The sequence below is a fragment of the Zonotrichia leucophrys genome, chromosome 7 (assembly GCF_028769735.1).
Source record: "Zonotrichia leucophrys gambelii isolate GWCS_2022_RI chromosome 7, RI_Zleu_2.0, whole genome shotgun sequence".
NCBI classification, from domain to species: Eukaryota; Metazoa; Chordata; class Aves; order Passeriformes; family Passerellidae; genus Zonotrichia; species Zonotrichia leucophrys.
This window is the reverse complement of record NC_088177.1, coordinates 19,784,060-19,806,101: the sequence shown is the minus strand read 5'-3', so window position 1 is coordinate 19,806,101 and position 22,042 is coordinate 19,784,060. Positions and strand designations below refer to the sequence as shown.

General features: G+C 45.3%; 1 protein-coding gene across 2 annotated transcripts in view; it reads right to left on the bottom strand.

The window, feature by feature from the left end:
- The window catches only part of KLF7 (KLF transcription factor 7), a 65,662-nt gene extending 43,827 nt beyond the window's left edge, over positions 1-21,835 (bottom strand). The window contains exons 1-2 of one of the 2 annotated variants that reach the window (XM_064718415.1): positions 21,798-21,835; positions 21,271-21,523 (exon numbers count right to left, since the gene is read on the bottom strand). In XM_064718415.1, coding sequence (XP_064574485.1) covers positions 21,271-21,372 — 102 coding nt within the window. In that variant the 5' untranslated portion in view covers positions 21,373-21,523; positions 21,798-21,835. Of the gene's footprint in view, positions 1-21,270; positions 21,703-21,797 lie in introns of those variants that run through there. The other variant, XM_064718416.1, reaches the window with a different exon arrangement.
- Between the last annotated feature and the right edge of the window lie 207 nt (positions 21,836-22,042).

Sequence of the window (22,042 nt, the reverse complement as noted above, 5' to 3'; positions counted from 1 at the left end):
CTTAACTCTGTGGCTTACATTAAAAAGAATTCAACGTGTTTTTTGATGGCTGGAGATGGTTACTTTCTATTACAAATCTTGTCTACTTTATTAGGGACAGTGTGACCTAAATGGAAAAATAGGAAGCATTTAAAAACAACAACTCTCAGACATCCTGATGCTTGGATTTGTTTCTTGTCTCTGTCTCTCTTTTTTTAAAGTTTGGGTCCTCTATAAGAGGTATTCACAAACTGGTTTCTGCCACTTCTAGGCCGAGTTTTCATCATCTGTGCACAGAGACAACAGCCTCCATGCTTGAATGTCCCATTGCAGGTAAATGTGCATCTCACTTTAAAGCCTGGTACCTTCCAAAGGATACTACATTACAGCCAAAGGTGTTTTTCCACTGCTTTTCATTTCTACACTGTTCTGCCAAGGCTCTTGTTCCAAAACCCTTAGCCACCAGGGATTTTGATCAGCCTCAAAATCTCACAAGCAATGGACTCAGGCTGTTACACACCCTGATAAAAGCAGCATGGTTCTCTTTAACAGCAATCTGTGAGAGCACACTGGTTAAGAGCCTGCCAGGATTGGCTGTGAGGCAGCCGCTCACAGGCATCTGAGATCTGTATCCCCAAAACAGAGAGGGGATCTGGCACAGCCTTTTGTGGATATCATTAGCAGCACAAGGTGTGCTGTCAGGACTGGACACGGCACTGCTCAGTCCCCTGGAAGGATCACAGCTCAGCTCCCAGCAGGCCGTACGGTACCGGCTGCACATGGCACGGGAAGCCAGGAGAGCCCATTGAGGGCCCTGCCATTTGCTGCCTGGAGAAAGCTCAGCAGGTCAGAGCCCAGCTGCTCAGAGTCAGCACACCTCTGAGAGTCAATTGACACAACCACAGCTCACACTCTGGCTCACTTGCTTCAGTCTGTTGACTGTGGACAACCACCCAGTTGTTATGATTTTAATATGCTGCAATATGAAAGTGCTATTTCAGGACAAAGTTATTAATAGCAAAGCAGCCAGAAAATAGTCTAGAAGGAATGCAATGTTTTGGCATTCCTGGAAGATAGGATGACTTCCCAGCATCCAAGAAACCATCAGGGTTAATTCAAGATGTTCCTATGCACAAGCCTGTCTTTTGTCACTGCATGATAAGCCATTGTGACATAATTTCATGGGACCTGCACACTGCAACAGTCCACAGAGACTACAATGCAGAAAGGCCCAAAAGTTGGTACTTTGTTACTCTAAGTAGGCTGGTGAAAAGCAGAGGTTGGGGGTATGACAAAGCATCAGTAGGAACAGGTTAGGAAAAGCTCTACTCTTCCAGAAGGACAAGGATGAAACAGGACCTGTTTAAGTCCTTCTCCAAAACCTGTCTGCCTCCAGGACCTCAGAGAGGCTCTAATTTTCAACATCTCTTCCTCTATCAGCACTCTTTCCTTTCCTTGTTTATTCATACTGCATTTCCTCAGCAACACTCTTTACTTGGGCAGGAGCTTCACAGTCAAGGCAAGTCACTGTCCTTTCTCAGGTTCTCTTTTAAACCTTCCGTTTCTCCTAGAAAAATATCCTTGGAAATGTATTGGAGAATACTGTGGAAAACACCAGACCCCGACTTGTTTGTGTTGGCAACTTTCCCCCTAAAATTAAATAGGAGGGTCCAAATTAATTCCAGGTGCATCACTGAGTACAACACTCAGCAGCACCGTGCAGAGATGATACCACAGGAAGGCATCTCTCCACTGGCAAGGCTCTTGGCATCCCTTCTGCCTGCACCCACACAGCTGAGAGGCTCTGTGTATGGCTTTCAGCTTTCCAGCCCCATCCTTAAGTATCCTCCTCGAGCAAACTGAATGAAACTCAGCAATGCATCTTTCCCTAAGAGGAAAAGGACCAGATGATGATGCCAGGAATTGGAAGATGTCATGTTCACAGCACTACAGCATTACCTACTAAACCACCACAGAGAGCTCCAGCTCACTACTGAAAATGCACTGCAGGGAACTGCAGTCCCCCACCACACTCCAAAGAGGAAACAAACAAAACCCACTTAGCAACAAGGAAAAGAGGAAACATATTGTAGTCATTATAAGCCCAGCAGTGGACATGTTATCTGGCCTATTTCCAACTTGGACAGTTAAAAAATGTAGCTAGTTTACCTTAAGTGTCCTATTTTTCCCAGTTTCCTTTTTCTAGTCTACTTAAGCCCATACAGCATCTCCCAAGATAAGCCTGCCTTTGTGGGTTGGCTTTATATGATTCCTTCCCTCTATTGTCTTTTTGAGATGTGATGGAAGTCTCCAGTGTCACAGCTTGGAAGACTACAGCCAGGTTCCTTGGCATGGTTTGCAGGAAGGGGATGGGCGGGAACTGAGGAAGGACAGCCTCTCTCCAGCTGCAGGAGAGGGGTCCTCTCATGGCACAGCCAATGCTTCCTGGCATTTTGTTTATCATTAACACTGTGTAACTAAAGCTGGTTTTTAGTAGCCCTCAAAGGTGGAGTCTGCAGCCAGCTCCTGTCATCCCAAACACTGCAGAGCTCTGTCCCCATGCTTTGGTACAATCCCCGCAATTGCAAACATAAACATTATGTTCCTCCAAGTACAAATTACAGCTTTCAGGAACTGCAATTTTATTTTGGTTATAAACATACGAAGGTAGCCTTTATGGTGGGAGAGGAGGAACATGTGAGACCACAGGCTGAGTATTTGCTTCAAAGGAACATTCCCGGGAGTACTCTGCTGCTTCACCTCCACACAGCTCTGGTTCCCAAGCAGTTGCACTTCCCAAGTAGCTGCATTACATTACAGCTCAAGGGAAAACTTTGTGGTGGCCTAGGCTGCTGGAGTGATCTGCTTCACATCTTGCAGTCCAGGAACTGGAACTCAGAGAGAGACAGAAACACACTCAAAGTGTGTTTCTTTAGCTATAGCCAGCACTACTGGCGGCCTATGCATTCAGGATGATTTTCCAGGCACGCCTGTTGTCATTCTGAGCCGCTGCAGGATACATGGCAGCAATTCTGAACACCTTGGAGCTGCTCTCACCATGACCGTATCTACAAGGGACTTCCTCCATTTCAAGTGTCTCTAACCCTTCCCTGCTCTGCAGATGTCCCATCACTCCCCAGCATCAAGCTCCCGACACCTGTCAAAGAAGCATGATAGCAAATTGCTCCTCCAGGCCCCTGAGTACCCCCAGGCATTTCAGCCCTCCTGTCAAGCTTGCTAATGTGTCCCTTCTCTGCCACGAGTAATGATGCATTCCTGGAAGCAAAAACTGCATTAAAAGTCCTCTTTACATGTAAGCTAAGAGCTTTCTTTGTCTCGTACCATTTTTACTCATAAATATAATATCAAGGTGATCGTGTTCTTCTCAGACTACTCAAGAGTGTTCTGTAAGTAAAACCTGCAATTGGCAATTTATCAGATGGAAAAATAAAAGCCACATTCGGTTTCTCCCTACACTTAAAAATGACCACGTGCAGTCTCTGAAGCAGCCTGATCTTTTCAACAAGGTCATGGATATCAGCTGAGGGCACAGGAGGAGAAATAAAACCATCCTGCACATGTTTTCCCTTCAGTGCTGTTTTTTCAGTGAGGTTTTGCTCACTTTCTAAGCAAAGAGGAAGCCTCTCCTGTTCCCATCACCCCGTGTTTATCCACATTCCAGCAATCAGTGGCTGCTCCTCCAGGGGCTCTCCAAGGGCAAACAACAACTGGATCTTGCCACAGTGCAATTTTGAACTTGAGCCACATCCACTGTGAGTGGGAGTGAGGTGGGAACCCTGTGAGAAGCGGTGATAGAAGCAGTGGATGACAGGACACCATGAAATCTTTTGAAAATGTTGCTCCTGCAGGCTTAGACAACAAGCACAGCACACCCTTTTCCTAGTGAAAGGCCTGGAAAATGCACTTTAGGAGGCACAGCCTTAGGAGTCAGAATAAATCCTCCCAGATGTCCCTGGTGACAAAGCAGCCCAATTTGATCAATACAGCAGCATTATTAACACTGCACTGCCTTACATGAGGATAGTCATATGTTCTTGCCTCTGCTGAGAGTGGGGGAAGGGGTGCAAACTCCTACAACAATTCACAGGGGAAACGTCTCTCTCAAAATCATTAAGCCTGCACAAAGAATCTCTTACCCATTTTCATGGAAGCTGCTTTTTTGGGAGCTGTTTTTTTTGCTTTTCTGCTTCACTAGTATTGATCAAGCTCGGGTGGAATCCTAGAAATAGTATGTGCTTTATGGTTTCCTCAAAAAGAAATTTTGTTTTTAACAACTTAGGATCTCTATCTTCAGGCTTTTGTTTCTGCAGCCATGAATACCCTCCATTGTGGGGGCTGGGTACAGACACAAATGTAGGTGGTTAACAACAGAAGGTAAGACTTAATGGTTAGCAAATATTTTTAAATTATTATGAGAATTAGCAATTAAGTGCATTTGGATTCAAGCAGAAGTATTTGTAGCAAAAAGGCATATCTTTCTATATATAGATACATACACACATATCTTGCTGCTGCTTCTGAGCCCCAGCCAGAGTCATGGCCTTGCTGTGTGTGGCTCTTGAGAAACACATTTATAGACAGTTCTGGTAATTTGGGAATGACAGGAGAATGAGAAGGCAAAGAAAAACAGTCCTAGCCTACCACCTGCTTCACCACAGCCAACAAATCTGAGAATTTTGTACAAACTAGGTCCTGTGTGTGCCTGGTGACAAGTTTGCAGAAAGCTAGAGAGGTACCAACCCTATATGCCAGGTGACTCAAACTGTATCAGAGAAGCTGAAGGCTAAGTGGTAGTAAATGGCATGGGAGGAAGAACTGACTAATAATAAAAAAAGGCCAGCAAATAGCCTTTAAAACCATGAAAGAGCCTTCCTACCCACAAAGAGAGGTGTCACCCACTGCTGGGAAGAACTTACCATAGGAATGGTGCATCTGCACCAGCCACCTTTCTCCAGCACTCATCTGGGACAACACATTGTCAAAACCAGAAAACAACAGACTCGCTCCCTCTGAAATCCTGCTGTTCTTTCCCTCTGCAACCTCTCCACCAAAATACACTGAGACAATCAGATCCATGAAGGTTAAAAATTATGAGTTTGAGCACACCAGAGCACCTCCACATTGTATCTGGTGTTTCTCACCAGAGAAGTGTGGTGCTGCTTAGAGCTACTGGCACAAAGTTCTTCCGGAAAGGGGTGCTGCAGAAGTGTCTAGACAGACTAAAATTAAAAAGAACAACTTATATGACACTGCCCACTGTCTGCACAGCAGGACACATTCTCAGAGGGAGGAGTAAATAGCCGGTGCCATAATCGTAGCTAGTGGAGTCATCTTAATTTACACTGGGCAAGGATCTGGCCCAGAAAAATATTCTTGTAACCTTTGCAGCCAAAAATTCCTCTGCTAGACCACATTCCACCAGTCAAACTGCCAGGGAAGACAATTGCAGAAATAATTTAATTAAAATGGAGATCAGGGAGCTGGTATCCTTTTCAAGCTCTGCTCTTGACTTCATCTCTCCAACAACTGAGAGCTTGGGTGTCCCAGTTTCCCAGCCTGTAAAATCAGCATGCTACAGCTTCTCTGCTTTCTGAGGACAATGGCTCTGAAGCATCCTATCTGTTCAAAGCCCAACCATCAAATCAAACAGATTTGATGCTCTAAATCTGAATGCTCTAAACCTCCAGCTCTTGGATGAAAGGGCATGTATTTTTCTCTGCTGAAACAGCTCTGTCTTTGCTCTTGGAAAATTTGATCTTTAAAAAGTCAACTTGCAAGTTTTGCTTCCAAGACTGTAGGTGTCAGGCTCTCTGACTTATTGGGGTACTGCTAAAGATTTTTGCTGCTACAGACTGCTCAAACTTGCCAGCACAGTTCTGGTACTGAAGTAAGAGTTAGGCAGAGAGTACTGCTTTGCCACAATTTTGTCATTCATATTTCTGAACTTCCACTTTTGTTCTGATTAACATCTGGGAGGACAGTGAATTTTCTGCATATTCAACTCTTTCAGGAAATCATTAGATGAAAAAATACACCCAGGATGCAGACCAGTGCAATCACATGATCAAGTCATAAGGATGGTGCCACGTGATGTCTCATTGTAGCAGGTCCTTTGTTTTCACTCCTCAGTTTCTGTTAAAATATTTGGTTTTTTACTGGCCTGCAGAATCATTGGCGATGGCACACGGCTTAGGACCTGGTTTTTTACAGCCCTCATGTTCCACACAAAAATCCCTCACAGATACCCACAGCTTAAGAGCTTTTAGAATAAAGGGGAGGTAGACTACAGTTTTTGAGAAAAGTTTTCACAGAGGCAGAACCAAGCAAGAACCCAGAGAGCCCTGGTGCCTGCACCAGCTGTGTGCCTCACTGCTGTCTGACGAGGCCCCATTGTTTTGTTATAACCCCAGCAGACCCTGCATGGAGCCAGCAGCTTCCCTCCACACAGGAAAGAAAGGGAATCACCCAGCTTCTGAAACATCAGGAAAAAATTTCTTTGTCATGCAAGCAGCCCAAGCTGATTCAAAGGATGGCTAAGCAGCACAGAGGACAAACACAGCAGGAAGGCCCAGAGCCCAGCGTGTCCCGACAAGCAAATGGAGAGCACCTCACACCCAGAGCAGCTGAGGTTCATGGGTGCCCTTTCTATCCCTCCCCTGGCTCAGGCAGGCTCCTCTGCCTTATGTGAGGGGCTTTGGCAAACCCTCTTTTAAGGTGCATGGCCAGGGTGCAGGGAGCCACACTGCTCAAGGCCACTACAGTGAACAGTGGCAGAGTGGAGGGACCCTCCAGAGAAACAACAGTGGGACCCCACTACTGACCCCACAGCATTTCAGGCAGACTGCTCCCTGCCCACATTGGAGCAACTCCCTTTCTGAAGAGCTGTGCAGCCCTTGGAAGGACCTGGACAGGCTGGAGAGATGGGCAGTGAAGAACAATCAGAAGTTCAACAAAGGCAAGGTCCTGCACGTGGGAAGGAACAGCCCCACACACCAGCACAGGCTGGGGACTGCCTGCTGGAGCAGCTCTGTGGGAAAGGACCTTGGGGTCCTGGTGGACAGTGAGCTGTTCCTGAGCCATCAGTGAGCCCCTAAGGCTGAGAAGGCCAATGGGATCCTGGGTGCATTAGGAAGAGCGTTGCCAGCAGGTCACAGGAGGTGATCCTGCCCGCTGCTCAGCCCTGGTGAGGCACATCTGGAGTGCTGTGTCCAGTTCTGGGCTCCTCAGCACAAGAGAGGCAGGGAGCCCCTGGAGCCAGCCCACAGGGTGGCAACAAAGATGACCAAGGAACTGGAGCATCTCTATTATGAAGAAAGGCTGAGGGAGCTCAGGGTTGTGGAGCCTCCCTCACTGGAGAAGAACCATCTGGACACAGTCCTGTGCTGTGTGCTCCAGGATGGCCCTGGATTAAACCGGCTGACACACTGTGCTCCCTTCCAACCTTACCCACTCTGTCATTCTGTGAAGAGAAGGGTAGAGATGTGCTGGGTGGGCACCCAAATTCAAGGGGCCTTTACTCTTCAACTATGGTCCAGGTTAAACACTGTTTCACATCCATCAACCACAAATCCTGTGGTGTTTAACTAACTAACCAGCACACAGATACTTTTTCCCAAACAAAGGTCAACAATGCACAGCAGCCCCAACAGCTTTTCCCAATACTAATACCACCCCACAGTTATATTTGTGCTTTTAGGCTCTTTGAAATGCTGAGATCTTTCATGACTCACTCTCAAAAGCCAGCACTTAGAACCAGCTACCATCAAGTCAAGTCATCAACACCAATTTGACTTCATCCCATTTAAAGTCTGTTTCATTAAACAAACAAACACAAATTTGGCATCAGTTTTTTGTTTCCCTTTACTCTGATGGATCACAGCCCTTGTTATAAAAACATGCTTAATAAAAACAAATTGGAAAACTAAGGAAACTCATAAAAAGCTCTGATTGTGAAGAAAAGCAGGGAAAAGGGCTTAAGGAGGAAATGCTACATTTTTCTGTGATGCCAGCAGAAAGAGGCAGTTTATAAAGAAAACCACATAGTGGCAGGAAATAAATCCTTGAGACTGAATTTGGAAAAACACAAATTAATGTATTTATGGAAGAAACAGCAACACAACATGCACACCTAACACAAAACAGAGATCCAGTAAGGCTGACAAGAGTCCTAGAACAGATAAGACAGAGAAGACCAATATAGCTTTTGAGGACACATTCTAAGCATCTGATTCACAGGAAAACTGGAGGGAACAGAGAGATGGAAAGTATGACAAAACTCAAAGGGACATGCACCTTTATTACTATTTATCACATCTGTTCTGCAGTCAGAGTTGTAATCTCCAGTCAATGAGCAGGGGTCTCATTTCACATTTAGATAAAAAAATCCATTAAAGAGGTGATATAGATGATGATGGGAAAAAGCATCACAGCTTTGTGCAACTATAAACACAGTGAATCCAAACAAAGCAACAGACTTGCTCAAGGAGAACAGAGAGAATTATGGGAGGGAAAAGACTTGGGCAGCAAAAGACAAGAGTCTGTTAGATATTCCTCCCCTAAATCAGGTTTTAGCACAGGCTCCCAAGGAATACAAGGCTTCACACCAGGTAGATTTCAAAGGACATTGGAAAGCACCACTGAGGCATACATTAAGAAATGATACCTCAGCAGAATTTCATGATCTAACAATGCCAATTCCTAGAATTTGGTTGTTTTTCTCTGGATGAGATCTGCTTATATGCAGTTTATTGCTGCTGGATAAAGACAGACCAAAATGCTTCTAATCATGTGCACCCTGCTCTTGAATCTCATTTGCCTTCAAAATTAGCCAGTGAAACCCATGTGCTGAACACAAGGTCTTCTCTGACCCTTCTCTAAGCTTAAAGACCAAGCTGCAGTGTGAATGTGTCCTTTTCCCCATGATATAACATAACATGATACAACATGACACAGACTCACGCTGGATTCCAGCCAGAAGAGGAGGAGGAAGACCCCACTTCCATGAACCTGGTCTCTCCTCTGAGACACATTTCCAACCTGACACAGAGCACACATGTGATGGGTTCTCAGAATGAAACGTGTCTGGCCATCCTTGTGTGTGCACAGAGGGGCCCTTCATGACTCAGGTTTATACTGCAGCATTTCAACATCATTAAAACAGAGCAAAAATGCCTCAAAAAGGACTTGTGTATAGAAGTGGATTTTAATGTCACAAAAGGCCACTTTGGTAATTTAGTCTCCCCTCTGGATGACATAGTTCACTGAAGTGCACAAAGAGCTCCCTTGAACACTCACTTACAACCACTTTCAGGTTGGTTTCCCCTGTTAGATATGAAAGTCTGGGAATCTTCAGAATGGGAAAAAATCAGAATGGGAACCCTCCTTCTATCCATGCATTGAGACTTTCAAGAGACTTCTCTCACCTGTCATCATTTCACAGATGGGTATGACTGTCCTGGGGGAAGCTGTGCTTACACCAGACATCATCCTACCTTGCACTGGTGGGGAGGCCACATTTAGCTCTTAGAGACATTTTCTAGTTCCCTCCCACACCCACATTTTCTTCATTTATAAAACCAGTGAAAACAAATCATGCTTCACCTTCAGTTTTATAGAGGGCAGCTCAGGACCTCTCATTCCTTCATGGAAAGAAAATTTCTTTCTGTACAGTTTCCATTATTTATTAGCTGAAGGTCGGGGGAGAAATGGTATTTATAGGATGCCTAAGGCCATGCTCACTATAAAACAGGGTAAGTCAATATAGCTACAGCACAACTTAGTGGCCTATTGTGCAATATTTTAAAAAATGCACTCTCATTACAGCACTTGAGACTATCTCCTCCCCAACACCAGTGAAAATACATTTATGAGAGCTATAGAGCAGCAAGAATGTTTTAATCAGATCATTAACATGGGTGTGCTGTTTTCTGCCCACATCCTGATATTTAGTCCAAGTCCTGACAAGATCTGGGAATTTGTATAATCTATTCTCCTGAAAGGTGTCAAGTGATTTTGTGGACACTGGGCCAGTGCAAATTCACTGTAACTTTGGCAAATCTGCACTCACTGACTGATGTGAAATCCCCAATGTGATGTGGATACTATTCTTTCCGTTTACAAAGAGAAAAACTATTCACAATTGAATGCCAAAGGTCTCCCTGACCTTTTCTACTTAAAGAAATTGAAATGAGACAGAAATTCCCATCTTACACCATACTGGAACATCACCTGACCAGAGATGCAGCTTGCTCAAACAAAACTGACTGAGTGGTTTATGGCATAGCACTCACTGCATGAAATAATTCACATGAGACAGTCCCAGTGAGGAGAAGCCTTCAACTTAGAGCATCCACTCAGTGTGCAGCTAGGGCACTGAGCACTTGGAACCACATACACTAGAGTATTTGGGAGTAAGAAGCCGCCCACACCTTGCTTCCCTTGCTCTCCCTCAAATGTATTCTTATAAGAAATGCACTTCTCATGTGAGAAAAAGAAATCCCAGTGCAGCCTTTGTAGAGCTCTCTGCACCTACTGGCATTCTCAGCCCTCAGAAACAATGCTGGGAAGTCACCCAGACAGTCACCTGTCTACCAAGTCTCTCACACCAAAAAGCAACTCCACACTAGAATTCTTCTGTTCTCCCTCAAACTACTGGGGTTTATTCATGTTTTAAACATGAATAAACCAGAATTCAAAAAAGCCCAAGACAAACTAGGCACACTCAGTAAAGAGTATTTAAACTGAGCACCCTGAAATTATTTGCCAGAATCCAAGAAAGATTAATAAAGGAATCACTCCCAGAAAACAGAAAACTGTCTTGAGCGAGCAGGAAATCAAGACTGCCTGAAGAGAAAGCATGAGCTCTGCAGCCAGCTCAGAAGTACAGTGTGGTGCCAAGGCCCTCATACACCTTTTAAATCCCCAGATTCTGAGGGGGTTTAAGCACACAACTGCATCCAGGAGGCACTGGAGATAGGTATTTTAGCCTGAGTCTGGAAGGTTTCAATCTGTAACCAATGTAACAAGCACCAAAGCTCCCACTGACCTTAACTGACTCATTTCCTCTAAAAAAGCCCCTCAGGTGAAACCAGGTCCTTCCATTTTCCTTCCATTGCCTACAAGAATCTTTCTTTGTGCTTTAAAAACACAGAAGAGGTAAGAGAAGTACCAGTAAGGAAGTCTACACTGTTTTCCTGCAGTCAAAACTAGGAAACTTCTCCAGGTGACATCCACTTACCCTGAAATTCTCAGCCCTGAAAGAAAAGCACCTTATTCAAGCTCTTCCACTGGGTCACATCACTTAAAGCAGTCTGCCTTGTCCTCCAAGATACTGGAGACCTCCAAAACTCTGAATGCTTTCTTCCTCTGGTCTGACCAGACAGAAACATGCCTTACTCTCCCTATTTGACTTGAACCCCCCTGCTCTTTCACAGGTTTCTTAGAACCCCAACTCTCAGAGACTTCTGCTTACACCAGAACCATCTTTCTCAGCACCAAAGCCAAGCTCCCAGTTTCCTCGATTGTCCAGGAAAGCCTACGAACATAACTGAACACTACTCTGAGAGATCAAAATGCAAAAACAAATAGAAGAAACACGTACCTTGGTAAGGATCTGATGGACAGCAACCTTCAGATGATCACAACCACTCTGAGGTGCTGGCATTGCTTATGAACAGTTGGGGTAGGACTGTCACACCATCAGAATGAACTGGGACAGCAGCATCATGTGGAGCCAGAAAAGAGGTATTTTACCCAAACTGACTGTATTCTCAAATCAGTCCACTGCTCTTTGCTTCTCCCTTATTACCTTAAAATGTAGACAAATTTAAAAATAAAAACAAGAGACACTGAAGTTCATCCCCATCTGATCTAGACACTAATGAGGGAGGCTTTTTCCACTAGCACTGATTTTCCACTGTGCAGCAAATGCAGCCTCTCCACCGTCCACGTGGCAGAAACAAAGCCACTTCTGGCCTGATGCTTTCCATATGAAACACTAGATCCCATCTTTCTTCTCCCCTCTGCCTTCCTCCTTTCCATACTTAATTACTCACACAGCAGCTGTAGTAGGTTGCAGATGAGCAAAATGTTTTCTTCAAAGCAGCACAAATTTTCCAGGCTGACAGGGAAGGCCAAAAGAAAAAACAAAACCCCAACAAGAATTATTTAGTACTTTTCACCAGCTTGGAGCAGGCAGCAAGCTCTGCAGGCTTGGCACACTTCAAACCGCTGCACAGGAAAAGAACAAAGCCCCTGAGCCACTCAGCCCACCCTGCACCCAGGGATGTGGACACCTCCAATCCAGAATCCAGCAGTAAGGCAGAGGTGCCAAGGCAGGGCGACTGCACTGACTCCAAATCAGCACAGCACCTCAGCAGCAGCAGCAGCTGAGCAAAGGAGAGGGGAGAGAGCAGCAGATGCCAGGAGACAAGGAACAGTGTGACTGCACTGCTTTTGTGCATCTTGTGTATCAATAGGCCTTGCCCTGAGGAAGGGAGAGCACGCACCCAGATAAGAGACCAGAAGTATCCAGATACTGCCCGCAGCATCACATAATGCTATGGATGCAGTTCTCCAAAGATGCAACAGTCACAGGATGCAGAGAGTCTGGATACCTTTGACTAACCAAATTACTAATAGCTGGGAAAAATTAATCAACTTTTAGGGGTGCAAGACCTGAAATGAAAAGCTAAAATTGACAAAAAAGTGGAAGATGTCACCCAAACTAAGTCTCTCACACTGAAAAGTGCCAGGCCCTCTAGTAAGTACAACTCATTGAAAGCTTTCTACCAAACATTCTCAGAAAAGAAATACATTTTTGCCCAATCTTTTATTGGAATATATATTCATTTTGGAGTCAACATGTTATCCACTGAAATGTCACACATCCAAGATGTAATCTGTAAGGGCAGACTTGAATCAAGCCACACAGTGACTCAAATCTGGGTCTCACACCTAAGTGCTGTGATGTGTGTTTTGGGTGTAAAAAGCAAGCAGACAGGAGCACCTCTCACCCCCTCCTACTCTGCCACCCAAAGAACAATTTCACCGTGGCCTTTGATAACTAGAACCTTTGTTTTCCATCCAGCCCTGGTGGAAAACAAAGGCAGGCGATTAAAGGCAGTCGTACTTCACCCCCACCAGCACAAAGCAATTCAGCACAATGCTGATTCCCCTCCTGGGCTGGAGCAAGGCAAGTCAGCAGAAATTGCAAATGTTCAAAACCCAAGAACTTTCCTTATGCATGGAAGTGGACTTTGCCCACTTGAAAGTCAGGATTAAAACCAAACGCCTAACACCATAGTAGCCTATTAGTAATGAAAGCATTTTTAAAATCTAATTTAGTTGTCCTGCCACATGCCTTTTTCCTCACTGCACAATCTAAATAAACATTTATTTTCACTGTGATTTCCAGTCACTTCAGTGGTACCAGAAGAAGGCTACAGTGACAGAGCTGCAAGGCAGAAGGTGGGTTAGATAATCCTGTCCAAAAAACACAAACCCCGTTTCCAGGGCTTTTTGGATTATCTAGGTGGAGATACTTCCATTGACTGCAGTCTCTGTCAGAGTATGCTATCTTACAAAGGTCCTTTATGGTCAAACATCAACCCTATGTCAGCATCCCTTTAAAACTGACCTTCTGAGGCTACAGGTTTAAAGGGCAGGATTTGTAAATCAAGACTCTAATTGGAATGTCTCAGAAGAGCCTCTCACAAGCCAGGGTCCTTCTCCTTCACATCCTTTCCCATAAATCACCCCGTCTCCCAGGCTTGCCTGGGTCACTGTCTACCTCTCTATCCCTTGCAGAGTATGAGCTGTTGACCCCATGCATGATTTAAACTCCAGCTTTGCACTCAGGTCCACAATGCTGGGAAATAACAAGAGGATTAGGACATGTGACACGCTGCCTGTAAGCATCATGATCAAAACCAGTATGACACTTATTTAAGTATGGTTGGTGGGCCTTCAGCAAGCATAAATGATGTAAACATCCCTGTGTAAATGACTGGGACTCTTTGGTGTGTACTGTACAGCACACTACACACCTCTTAGCACCTCTCCAAAAAGTAACACAGGTAATGAATACACAGTTGCATTGAGTGGAAATGCTTTGGATTGGAAAGGATCCTTCACATGCAAGAACAGGGAGTGGATGGGTACCTACTTCAAAAGGATTAACAGCTTCAGAGCAGCTTACTAAATCAGAGTTGATATATCAAACCTTTAAAAGAAAAAAAATAATTAAATACCTTCTGCCCAACCATCCTACACTCAACTCCAACCCCTATTAAAGATTTGAGAAGGGCCAAATCAGTGCCACACACAGGTTGTCACAAAGACAACCCAGACCCCTGGGAAGGGGCATTTAAGCTTACCTTTCAGAATCTTCTTTTGATTTTCTCATAGAGGCAACTCCCCACCCCACCGACGGCTCCTCTGCACAGGAGCTGCCCTGGTGGCTGCTGTGGCAGCACCTGGGCCCACAGCTCCAGGGGGGCTGGAGCCCACGGCCCCATGGCCTCACACAACCCTCCCCTGGCCCAGGCACTGTGCCTAAGCACCACAAACCCAGAGCAGGGATCCCCAGAGCAGCAAAACAGAACACAGGAGCTGCCAACGCATCTTGTAACTGAAGAACTGAGAAGCAAAGGTTTGGTGTCCTGATTAAATCCAAGATGTCTCACTACCTTTGAGCATAAAGGCTGAAACATGAACTCACAGGCAGCTTACTCTCACAGGCAGCCTAACAACCTGAGCAGCCAAGCAGTCTTCCTCACCAGCTGCTGCCAGAGCAGGAATGGTAAACACAGCCTGGTGACCAAAGCTTTTTCTGATGTACACACATATAAATGCCACTTACTTGCATTTTCTCAATGCTGCTGGAATCAAGAAGAGTCAGAAATCCCAGGATGTTTGGGGTTTTTTTTTTAAACAAAAGACAACAAAACAAGTCTTCAGTGCCTCAAATGCAAAGAAAGTATAAAGAATATAAAGTTAAAAAATAAAAGGTCTGTGACTTTAAAGACCATCTCAGTGTCATGGGAACTAGGCACGATTTTTTAACTGGCAGTGGCAATGTTTGGAGCAAGCTCTTTTCCTGGCAGGTTTGTTTTGTTTGATTGCTACAGAATCCACTGAACTCTGCAGTCTGAGTGAATCCACACTAATTTTGACCAGGGCAGAAGCACCCACAGTACAAAAAGGATCATGTGGGGAGAAGAAATTCAGTAATTCAGGTGAGTGATTCCTGCAACGTCAGTCTAAAAGACACCACAAAAATGGCACTCCCAGCTCCCGAGTGCTGCCAGGAGTTTGGAAAGTGTGGGGACATTGTAAATGTAGGGAATGGACAGGAGGTACTTGAGAGTCCAGGGAAGCAGAAAGAGGAACTCAGGACTACTCTTAAAAACACCTTTATTAGCTCTCCAAAAATTCAGCTTTAGCATCAAAAAAGAAAACCACCATCAATTACCAATGCTTGGGCATAACTTTTAGTGAGGTTTTGAGCATGATGATCAAAAGTCTACAATTTTTCTTCCCTCTGCAAAATGTGACAAACTTGGTAGGAGATAAGGTGTACTACTAACCCATTGCTTAATGTACTAAACAACAGTATTGCTCAGTCAGTGAGCAAAATCCCTTTGTTTCATTAAGACAACTGCAATCAAGGTCGTTCACATGCAGCTACAATCAAAGAGAAGCAGCTTCCTTCTTCTTCCCTATAATGTTTCCTAACTCAGAATGGAGAAACAACATACTAGATGTTTCTCAGTGGAGAATCATTTGACAAACCCTCAAAATATCCCCTAACAATATCCAGAAGATACCATTTGCCTCAACCCTGAAAAGCTTAAGTATGAAATTACTATCTGGAACTGAAAACCTTCTGCCATTTCTACATGGAAGTACCACGCTGCAGACTAGGTATATATCATGATTTTCATGGAGCCTATTCTAATTTATGCACTGCCTATTCAGCAGGACATACAGACATGTACAGGCTTGGGGAAGGGTAGATTTAAGCATCCCAAACAAGTAAGAGAAAATACTTTCTAGCTGAGTACCCACATTATGATTGTGCATTGCTTAAATGTATTTACCCCATTTCAAAATCACTTGATACAAGTCATTCACATAATCTGCTATTTTAAGACCTGTAACGTGGATTGCAGGACTCTATGCTTTCAGAATGCCAAAAAATAATCACTTTTAACAATACATTCTATAATTAAGAAATAGTGTAATAACAGAGACAGCAGTGTCAAGTTTGTCTTTCCTCTCTTTGTCCATTCTTCTGTAAGATGACAGGAGCATGCTTTCAGCACATGGAGCAGGCAGAGGGACTGCAGGTATAAATGGAGCGGCATTCAGAGTCTGAAATACACTGCATTACACATGTGGCTGTTCTTGGAAGTCAACCATTTCTGAAAGTTATTCCCAAGAGGCATGATGTACTATAAGCACTTAAGAAATGTGTTACACTGTGACTGGAACCAAGATGAAATAGCAATATTAAAAGAGATGGTTTAGTTTATGTAGTGGCCAACTATGCCATTAAACTAGAACAATGGAGACGATGGGGAGGCAGGAATGTTCTTCAGTGTGATTTATTCCTTTCCAGTAGGGGTGGAAATTTTTCCTATAGGCCTGAAAATGACCCTGTCTGCCAAGCAAAAGTCAGCATTAAGATATAAGAATTCTACTAGATTAGTCACTCTGGGATACTCTGCTCTCACACAGCACAGGGATCTCAAAGCCCTTTTCCAGGATGAGTCAAAACTCAGCCTTCTGAGCACCACAAAAACCATTAGGCCTTAGCATTGCTGTTGTCAGTCACTTCAGAAAGAGGGAAACTGAGGCTTGAAGAATTGATTAAAAACAGGCAAAGAAGGCTATATGAAAGGATCAACAGAAAAACAAAGGCTTCCTCAATCCTATGCTTTACAGGAAATGTGCATCTTTCTTGAAAGGATCATTGTTTGCTGCAGCTGAGAGCAGCTGGGTCAGCCAAGGCAAAAGGAAATGTTATCAGGCAATGGTTATCAGCAAACAATATAATGCCATTTCCACTTCTGCCAGCCAATTAGACCTGTGCTGCCTGCTGACACGTGGGAAAGGCTATCTCCTCCAGAATAAACCAGGGCTTGGCACCTAAGCCCTGCTGCTTTTATACAGCTGCATCAGCTACACAGGATGACTCTGTGCATCCACCTGCTCTTTGTGCTCCCATATTCTGACATTATGGGAACTGCCATGCTCGACACTGCCCTACGCTCCCCATGAATATGAAGACAGCCCCAAAATGTCCTGATCAGACCCCTGTTTCACAACAGCACAGTGAGTTCTGAGTCCACCAAGGGACCTACAGAGAAGGACAATAGGGATGTCAAAAATGTCACCCCTAGGAAGAGGCATATCTGATTACAAAAGACGCCTTCTGCACCCTGATCTTTCAATGATCCCCTAAATGACATGGTGAAGGCCCAGCAGGAAGAACAGAGGGAAGCCCCATGTCCACCCCTTCCAAACTCTCAGCCCCGCTCTCCCCCTCTCTGCAGCCTGGCACGCAGAGTGGGACCATGTGCAGCTGCACAGGCTGTGCTCCTCAGAGTTATCTCCCTCAAAAACAGCCTCCTACCCACTTCCTTCCTCTGCAGAGTAATGAGGTGCCCTTCAGCCTCATGCTGCCTCTGCCAGCAGCCTGGTTCCAATCTCAGGGATGCCACATGAGACAGCCAGCCCAGAGCAATGGCATATGTGGTCAGAGGTCCTCCTGCAGCAGCGCAGCAGCCACGCAGGTGCTGAAATCTCCCCCGCCCTGTCCTGAACTGCAGAGTCAGCTCACAGGGACAGAGAGAACTAGGACGGTTCAGTCAGAGTCAGGATGAAGCACCAGGCAGAGACACGAGGTGCCAGCCAGCTGACTTAGAGCAAACGACTCATTTCCCAATGCACACAGCCCACCTCTTCCTTTCATCCCTCCTCAGTGCCATGGAGGCTCAACACTGTGGAAAAGCTTTTTGTGGAAAAGCTAAACAAAGTTCTCTCTCCTGATGAAATTGTACTATTGATTACTTGTTAGATTCTGACACCCCCACTCCACGAAAAATCCTCCTCACCTCAAAAGTGTTGTGCCTGAAAGAGTACACCCAAAGCTCAGAGAGGAACTCAGCTTTTGTTGCCTAAAAATCAAGCTCTCCCTTCCCAAACTGTGTTTTTAAAAAACATCAAATGCATCACAGGTTTATTTCCAGCTTCCATTTCAGGTATTTCTACTTCCACCATGCAAACTATGTGCAGGGTGAAATAAGGGTTTCTTTGTTTGCATTTTTGCCTTCTAAAACAGAAACCTACACAAAAGGAGACAATTTGTTCCTCCACAAAATCTGTTTGTTTTGTACATATTGCTGGGTTTCACTCATTAAACTCCAACACTAATTGTCAAAAGCAGAGATACCAAACTTGCTCACGTTCCTCCAGCAGTGGGAAGGGAAAACGGGAGATCAGCTGACTGTGTGCAAGCATTTACCAACCTGCCTGTGCTGTCAGTGCCCTCTGTGAGTAATGGGTGTTTCACAATCTGAAATAAGAGCAACTGGCTCAGCTGTGTATTCCTCAGCCAGCAGCTAGCAGACTGTTTTCCAGGCCCAGGAGAAAAGGAAGACAGGACTGTGTCAACGCTTTCACCCCAAGGCACGCTCTGATTTTCAGTGGGGCAGGTGCATCGTTCATGGTGCCACAGTGAGCATCGTTTGTCAGAGCAGGACCTGGCACTGACTACCTCTGCACATCACACACTAGTAGCTGCTAATCACAAAACTGGAGCTTACAATGTGATAAAGAAGCTTGCTCTTAGCCCACACATCTATTTTCCCCCTCAACCCGTGCCTTTTTAAGAGACTGAAGTAATCTCCTGGGGCGCTGCTCTGCTGCTGGGAGAAGCACTGCTCTGGAGCCTCTGTAGCACCACTGGAGCAGAGGCAGGACTTGTTCAAGTGTTTTTACTCAAAATTAAAGCTGCTGTTTCTCTCCTCTGACACATCCCACAGGAATCAGTCACTACCCTGTCAGCTCTCTTCCCCAGAGTCTCAACTGTAGCCTTTAGTTTTAAACGACCCTTTAGAAACACACACATTCTTTGTCTCCAAGTTGCTACAGTTTGCCTAAAATAAGTAAATCCCCAATACTTGATTACGTTGCAAGTGATTCAGAAGAATTAAATTGGGGTCTCTGTGTCAGTGGGTCTGCCAGGCTTGTGTAACAGCACGGTGTCTGCATAGCCAGCTTCAGCTGCTCCCGCCACTGACACATCAGTTTTGCTGCCTGTTGTTTGCAAGGAGAGTCCAGGCAGCAACAGGGGAACAAACCGTAAATACAGGATGCATTATGAAACATCGGGCACTGGTTGCAGGATTTCAGGAAATAAGGGAAAATGCTGCAAATTATTTTCAGCTTCTCTTTTTAACATACGTGGAGAATCAACGGGGTTTAACCAGGAGCAGGACTTTAAATTTGGCAATGGTAACCCTGGGATTGGGTAGGTACATGCTACTGTATAAAACAAACTGCTGCTCTTCCACACATAAAAGAAGGCAGAAGGAGACAGAGTATCACTCACAGCACTGCCTGAAGCACGCTGGCTATGTCAACATACTATGTCGCTTTGGACTGCTTGGACTGTTAGTAATATGCAACCGATCCAACAACGATCCTATGAAATATTTTTTAAATTAAATTATATTAACCTCTTCAGTTTAATTAACATGTTAAAAATATAAAAGGAAAGCAGATGTGACCATCATGGATGTGTGCACTGAATATTAATAACAAAAAGCATCCCCTCCCCCTTGGAGGATAAAGCAAAGTTGGTTTGGTCATTTTGCAAAATAAACCCTGAATGTGTTCACCCTGTAGCTGACAATGAAGCTCTGCTTTGTGTGCACACACATACGAAGCTGAAGCCAGAATGATTTTACTATGGGTAAAGCTTTGAAGATCCAGCCCCGTCCAGCTGGCTGACAATGCTACAGCCCGAGTACTCTCCAGCAGCTCTGCCATCCACATTTCTACCCATGCACACTTCTGAGGAAAAATCAAATGAACATCCCAAAACTGACAGGCTACCCTTACAGTAGCCAAGACTCAGGTGAAGGCTGGCAAGATGAAATCCTGTGGCTCATTATTCTCACACTGATAGTGCCACAGTCCGTGCGCTGCAATAGCACCACATGTCATCCCAGCCACACTCCACTATTTCTACCCACCAGCAGATGTTTTTTTTTTCTTTTAAAGAGACACCAGTTTCCAGAATTTCACCTGGTGTATTGCCTCTACCAGAGAATCACATAAAGAAACAGAACTACCTCACAACATTTGTTCGTAAATAGAAACGCTGTCTTTCCTTTTCTCTCAATATCGCAGCTGATAACTATTTACAGTTAACAACTGGGTGCATGGTGTATTTTATACGGCTCTTCTCTGTAACCTACTCTTCCCCTTGGTCTTACTTGTATTCACGCTGCCAGTCATCATTTTAATAAGAATTGATTTCCATCTTTCTCTTTATTCTGTCTGCATATTAACCCTAGAGTGCCTCAAAACACACTGGTTTACTGGAACCAGCCTAAGGCGTCATTGTTTCAAGACAGCGAGAAGTGTGCGTTTCTACTCATCTTCCAAGGAAAAAAAGAGGAAAAAAACGGAAAAGAAAAATAAGTCATATTCCTAGTTACTGAACTTAGCCTTAAAGCTTCTGCTAGTGCTTCCAGGCACCTGCCCACCCTCCACCTCCGACTTAAGCTACGATTTTTATTGACATATACTAATTACCTGAAAATAAGAATGATCTATTCCATTTCCACCAGCTGCCAGTTCTCAGCACTGGCTAGAAGTGAGTAGGATTGTTTAAAAGAACAAAACAAAGAAAAATAAAAAAAATCTAAGCTCAAAAATGAAATAAATAGTAGTCACCATAAAAAACAAAACCAACCCTAAAGAATGCCACCGGATCTCAGGTACTGTCGAGTGTGCTCAGAAAGGACTGAAGGCAGACAGATTTGAATGGACTGCTCAGTTTGTCACGGTAAAAAATACAGAGATTTAAAGGTCTACCCACGCGGCAAAAAAAAAAAAAAAAAAAAAAAAAAAAGAACCACCAAAAAAACCCAACCCTGAATTAAAGAACAAAAATAAAATAAAGTCAGAAATGCAGCCTCAATGCACCGACTGTCTGCGCTTAAGAGATTTACAGGAGTAATTTAAATGATTCACCTGCTGCCAGTTTTCCTCCAAGGATGGCAAAGCTGAGAAGTAGCCGGTGTCGTGGACAAGCTGGAGTTCCTGGAATATACTATAACTAGCCAAGACATCCATGCTGCTGCTGAGCAAGACCCTTTCTTTCTGCTTTTGTGTGTGTTTGTTTGCTCGGGTGGGGGGTTGTTTTTGGTCATAAAAAAAAAAGGAGGAGGAAAATCAACCAATGATAGATCCAGCGTCCCTTTGGCTTTGTTTTGTTTCAGTCACACTTTAAAAAAAGAGAGAGAGAAAGAGGATCAGCGCGGAGGGACGGCGAGGTTCGGGGGCCGGGCCGAGGAGGACGAGCGGCGCCGGCGCGCACCGAGCACCCCGCGGCCGCCGCACCGGGGCACGTCCCCGCCGCGCTCCGCGCAGCCCCGCGCCACGGCCATGCGCGTTCGCGACCGCCTTCCCCGCCGCCCCCTCCCCTCTTTATTTTCGGGACACCACATCCCACATCCCGCCCCCCCCTCACGCCGCTTCCCTCCCCGCTTCCCTCTCACCCTCCCTCAGCAAGCCCGGCCCGGCCCCCCCGCGCGCGCAGCCGCGCGGCCCCGCTCAGGCAGCGCGTGGCCATGTAGGGTAAACGGCGGGGCGGGAGGGGCGGGCCCGCCGCGCGCCTGAAGACGCTGTGGCCCAATGGCTGAGCCGCGAGGGGCGCGGGGGGCGGGGCCGGAGCGCCGGCGCCGGCGGCGATTGGCCGGGAGCGCTGCTCCCGCCCCTTCCCCGAGGCTCGCGAGGCGGCGCG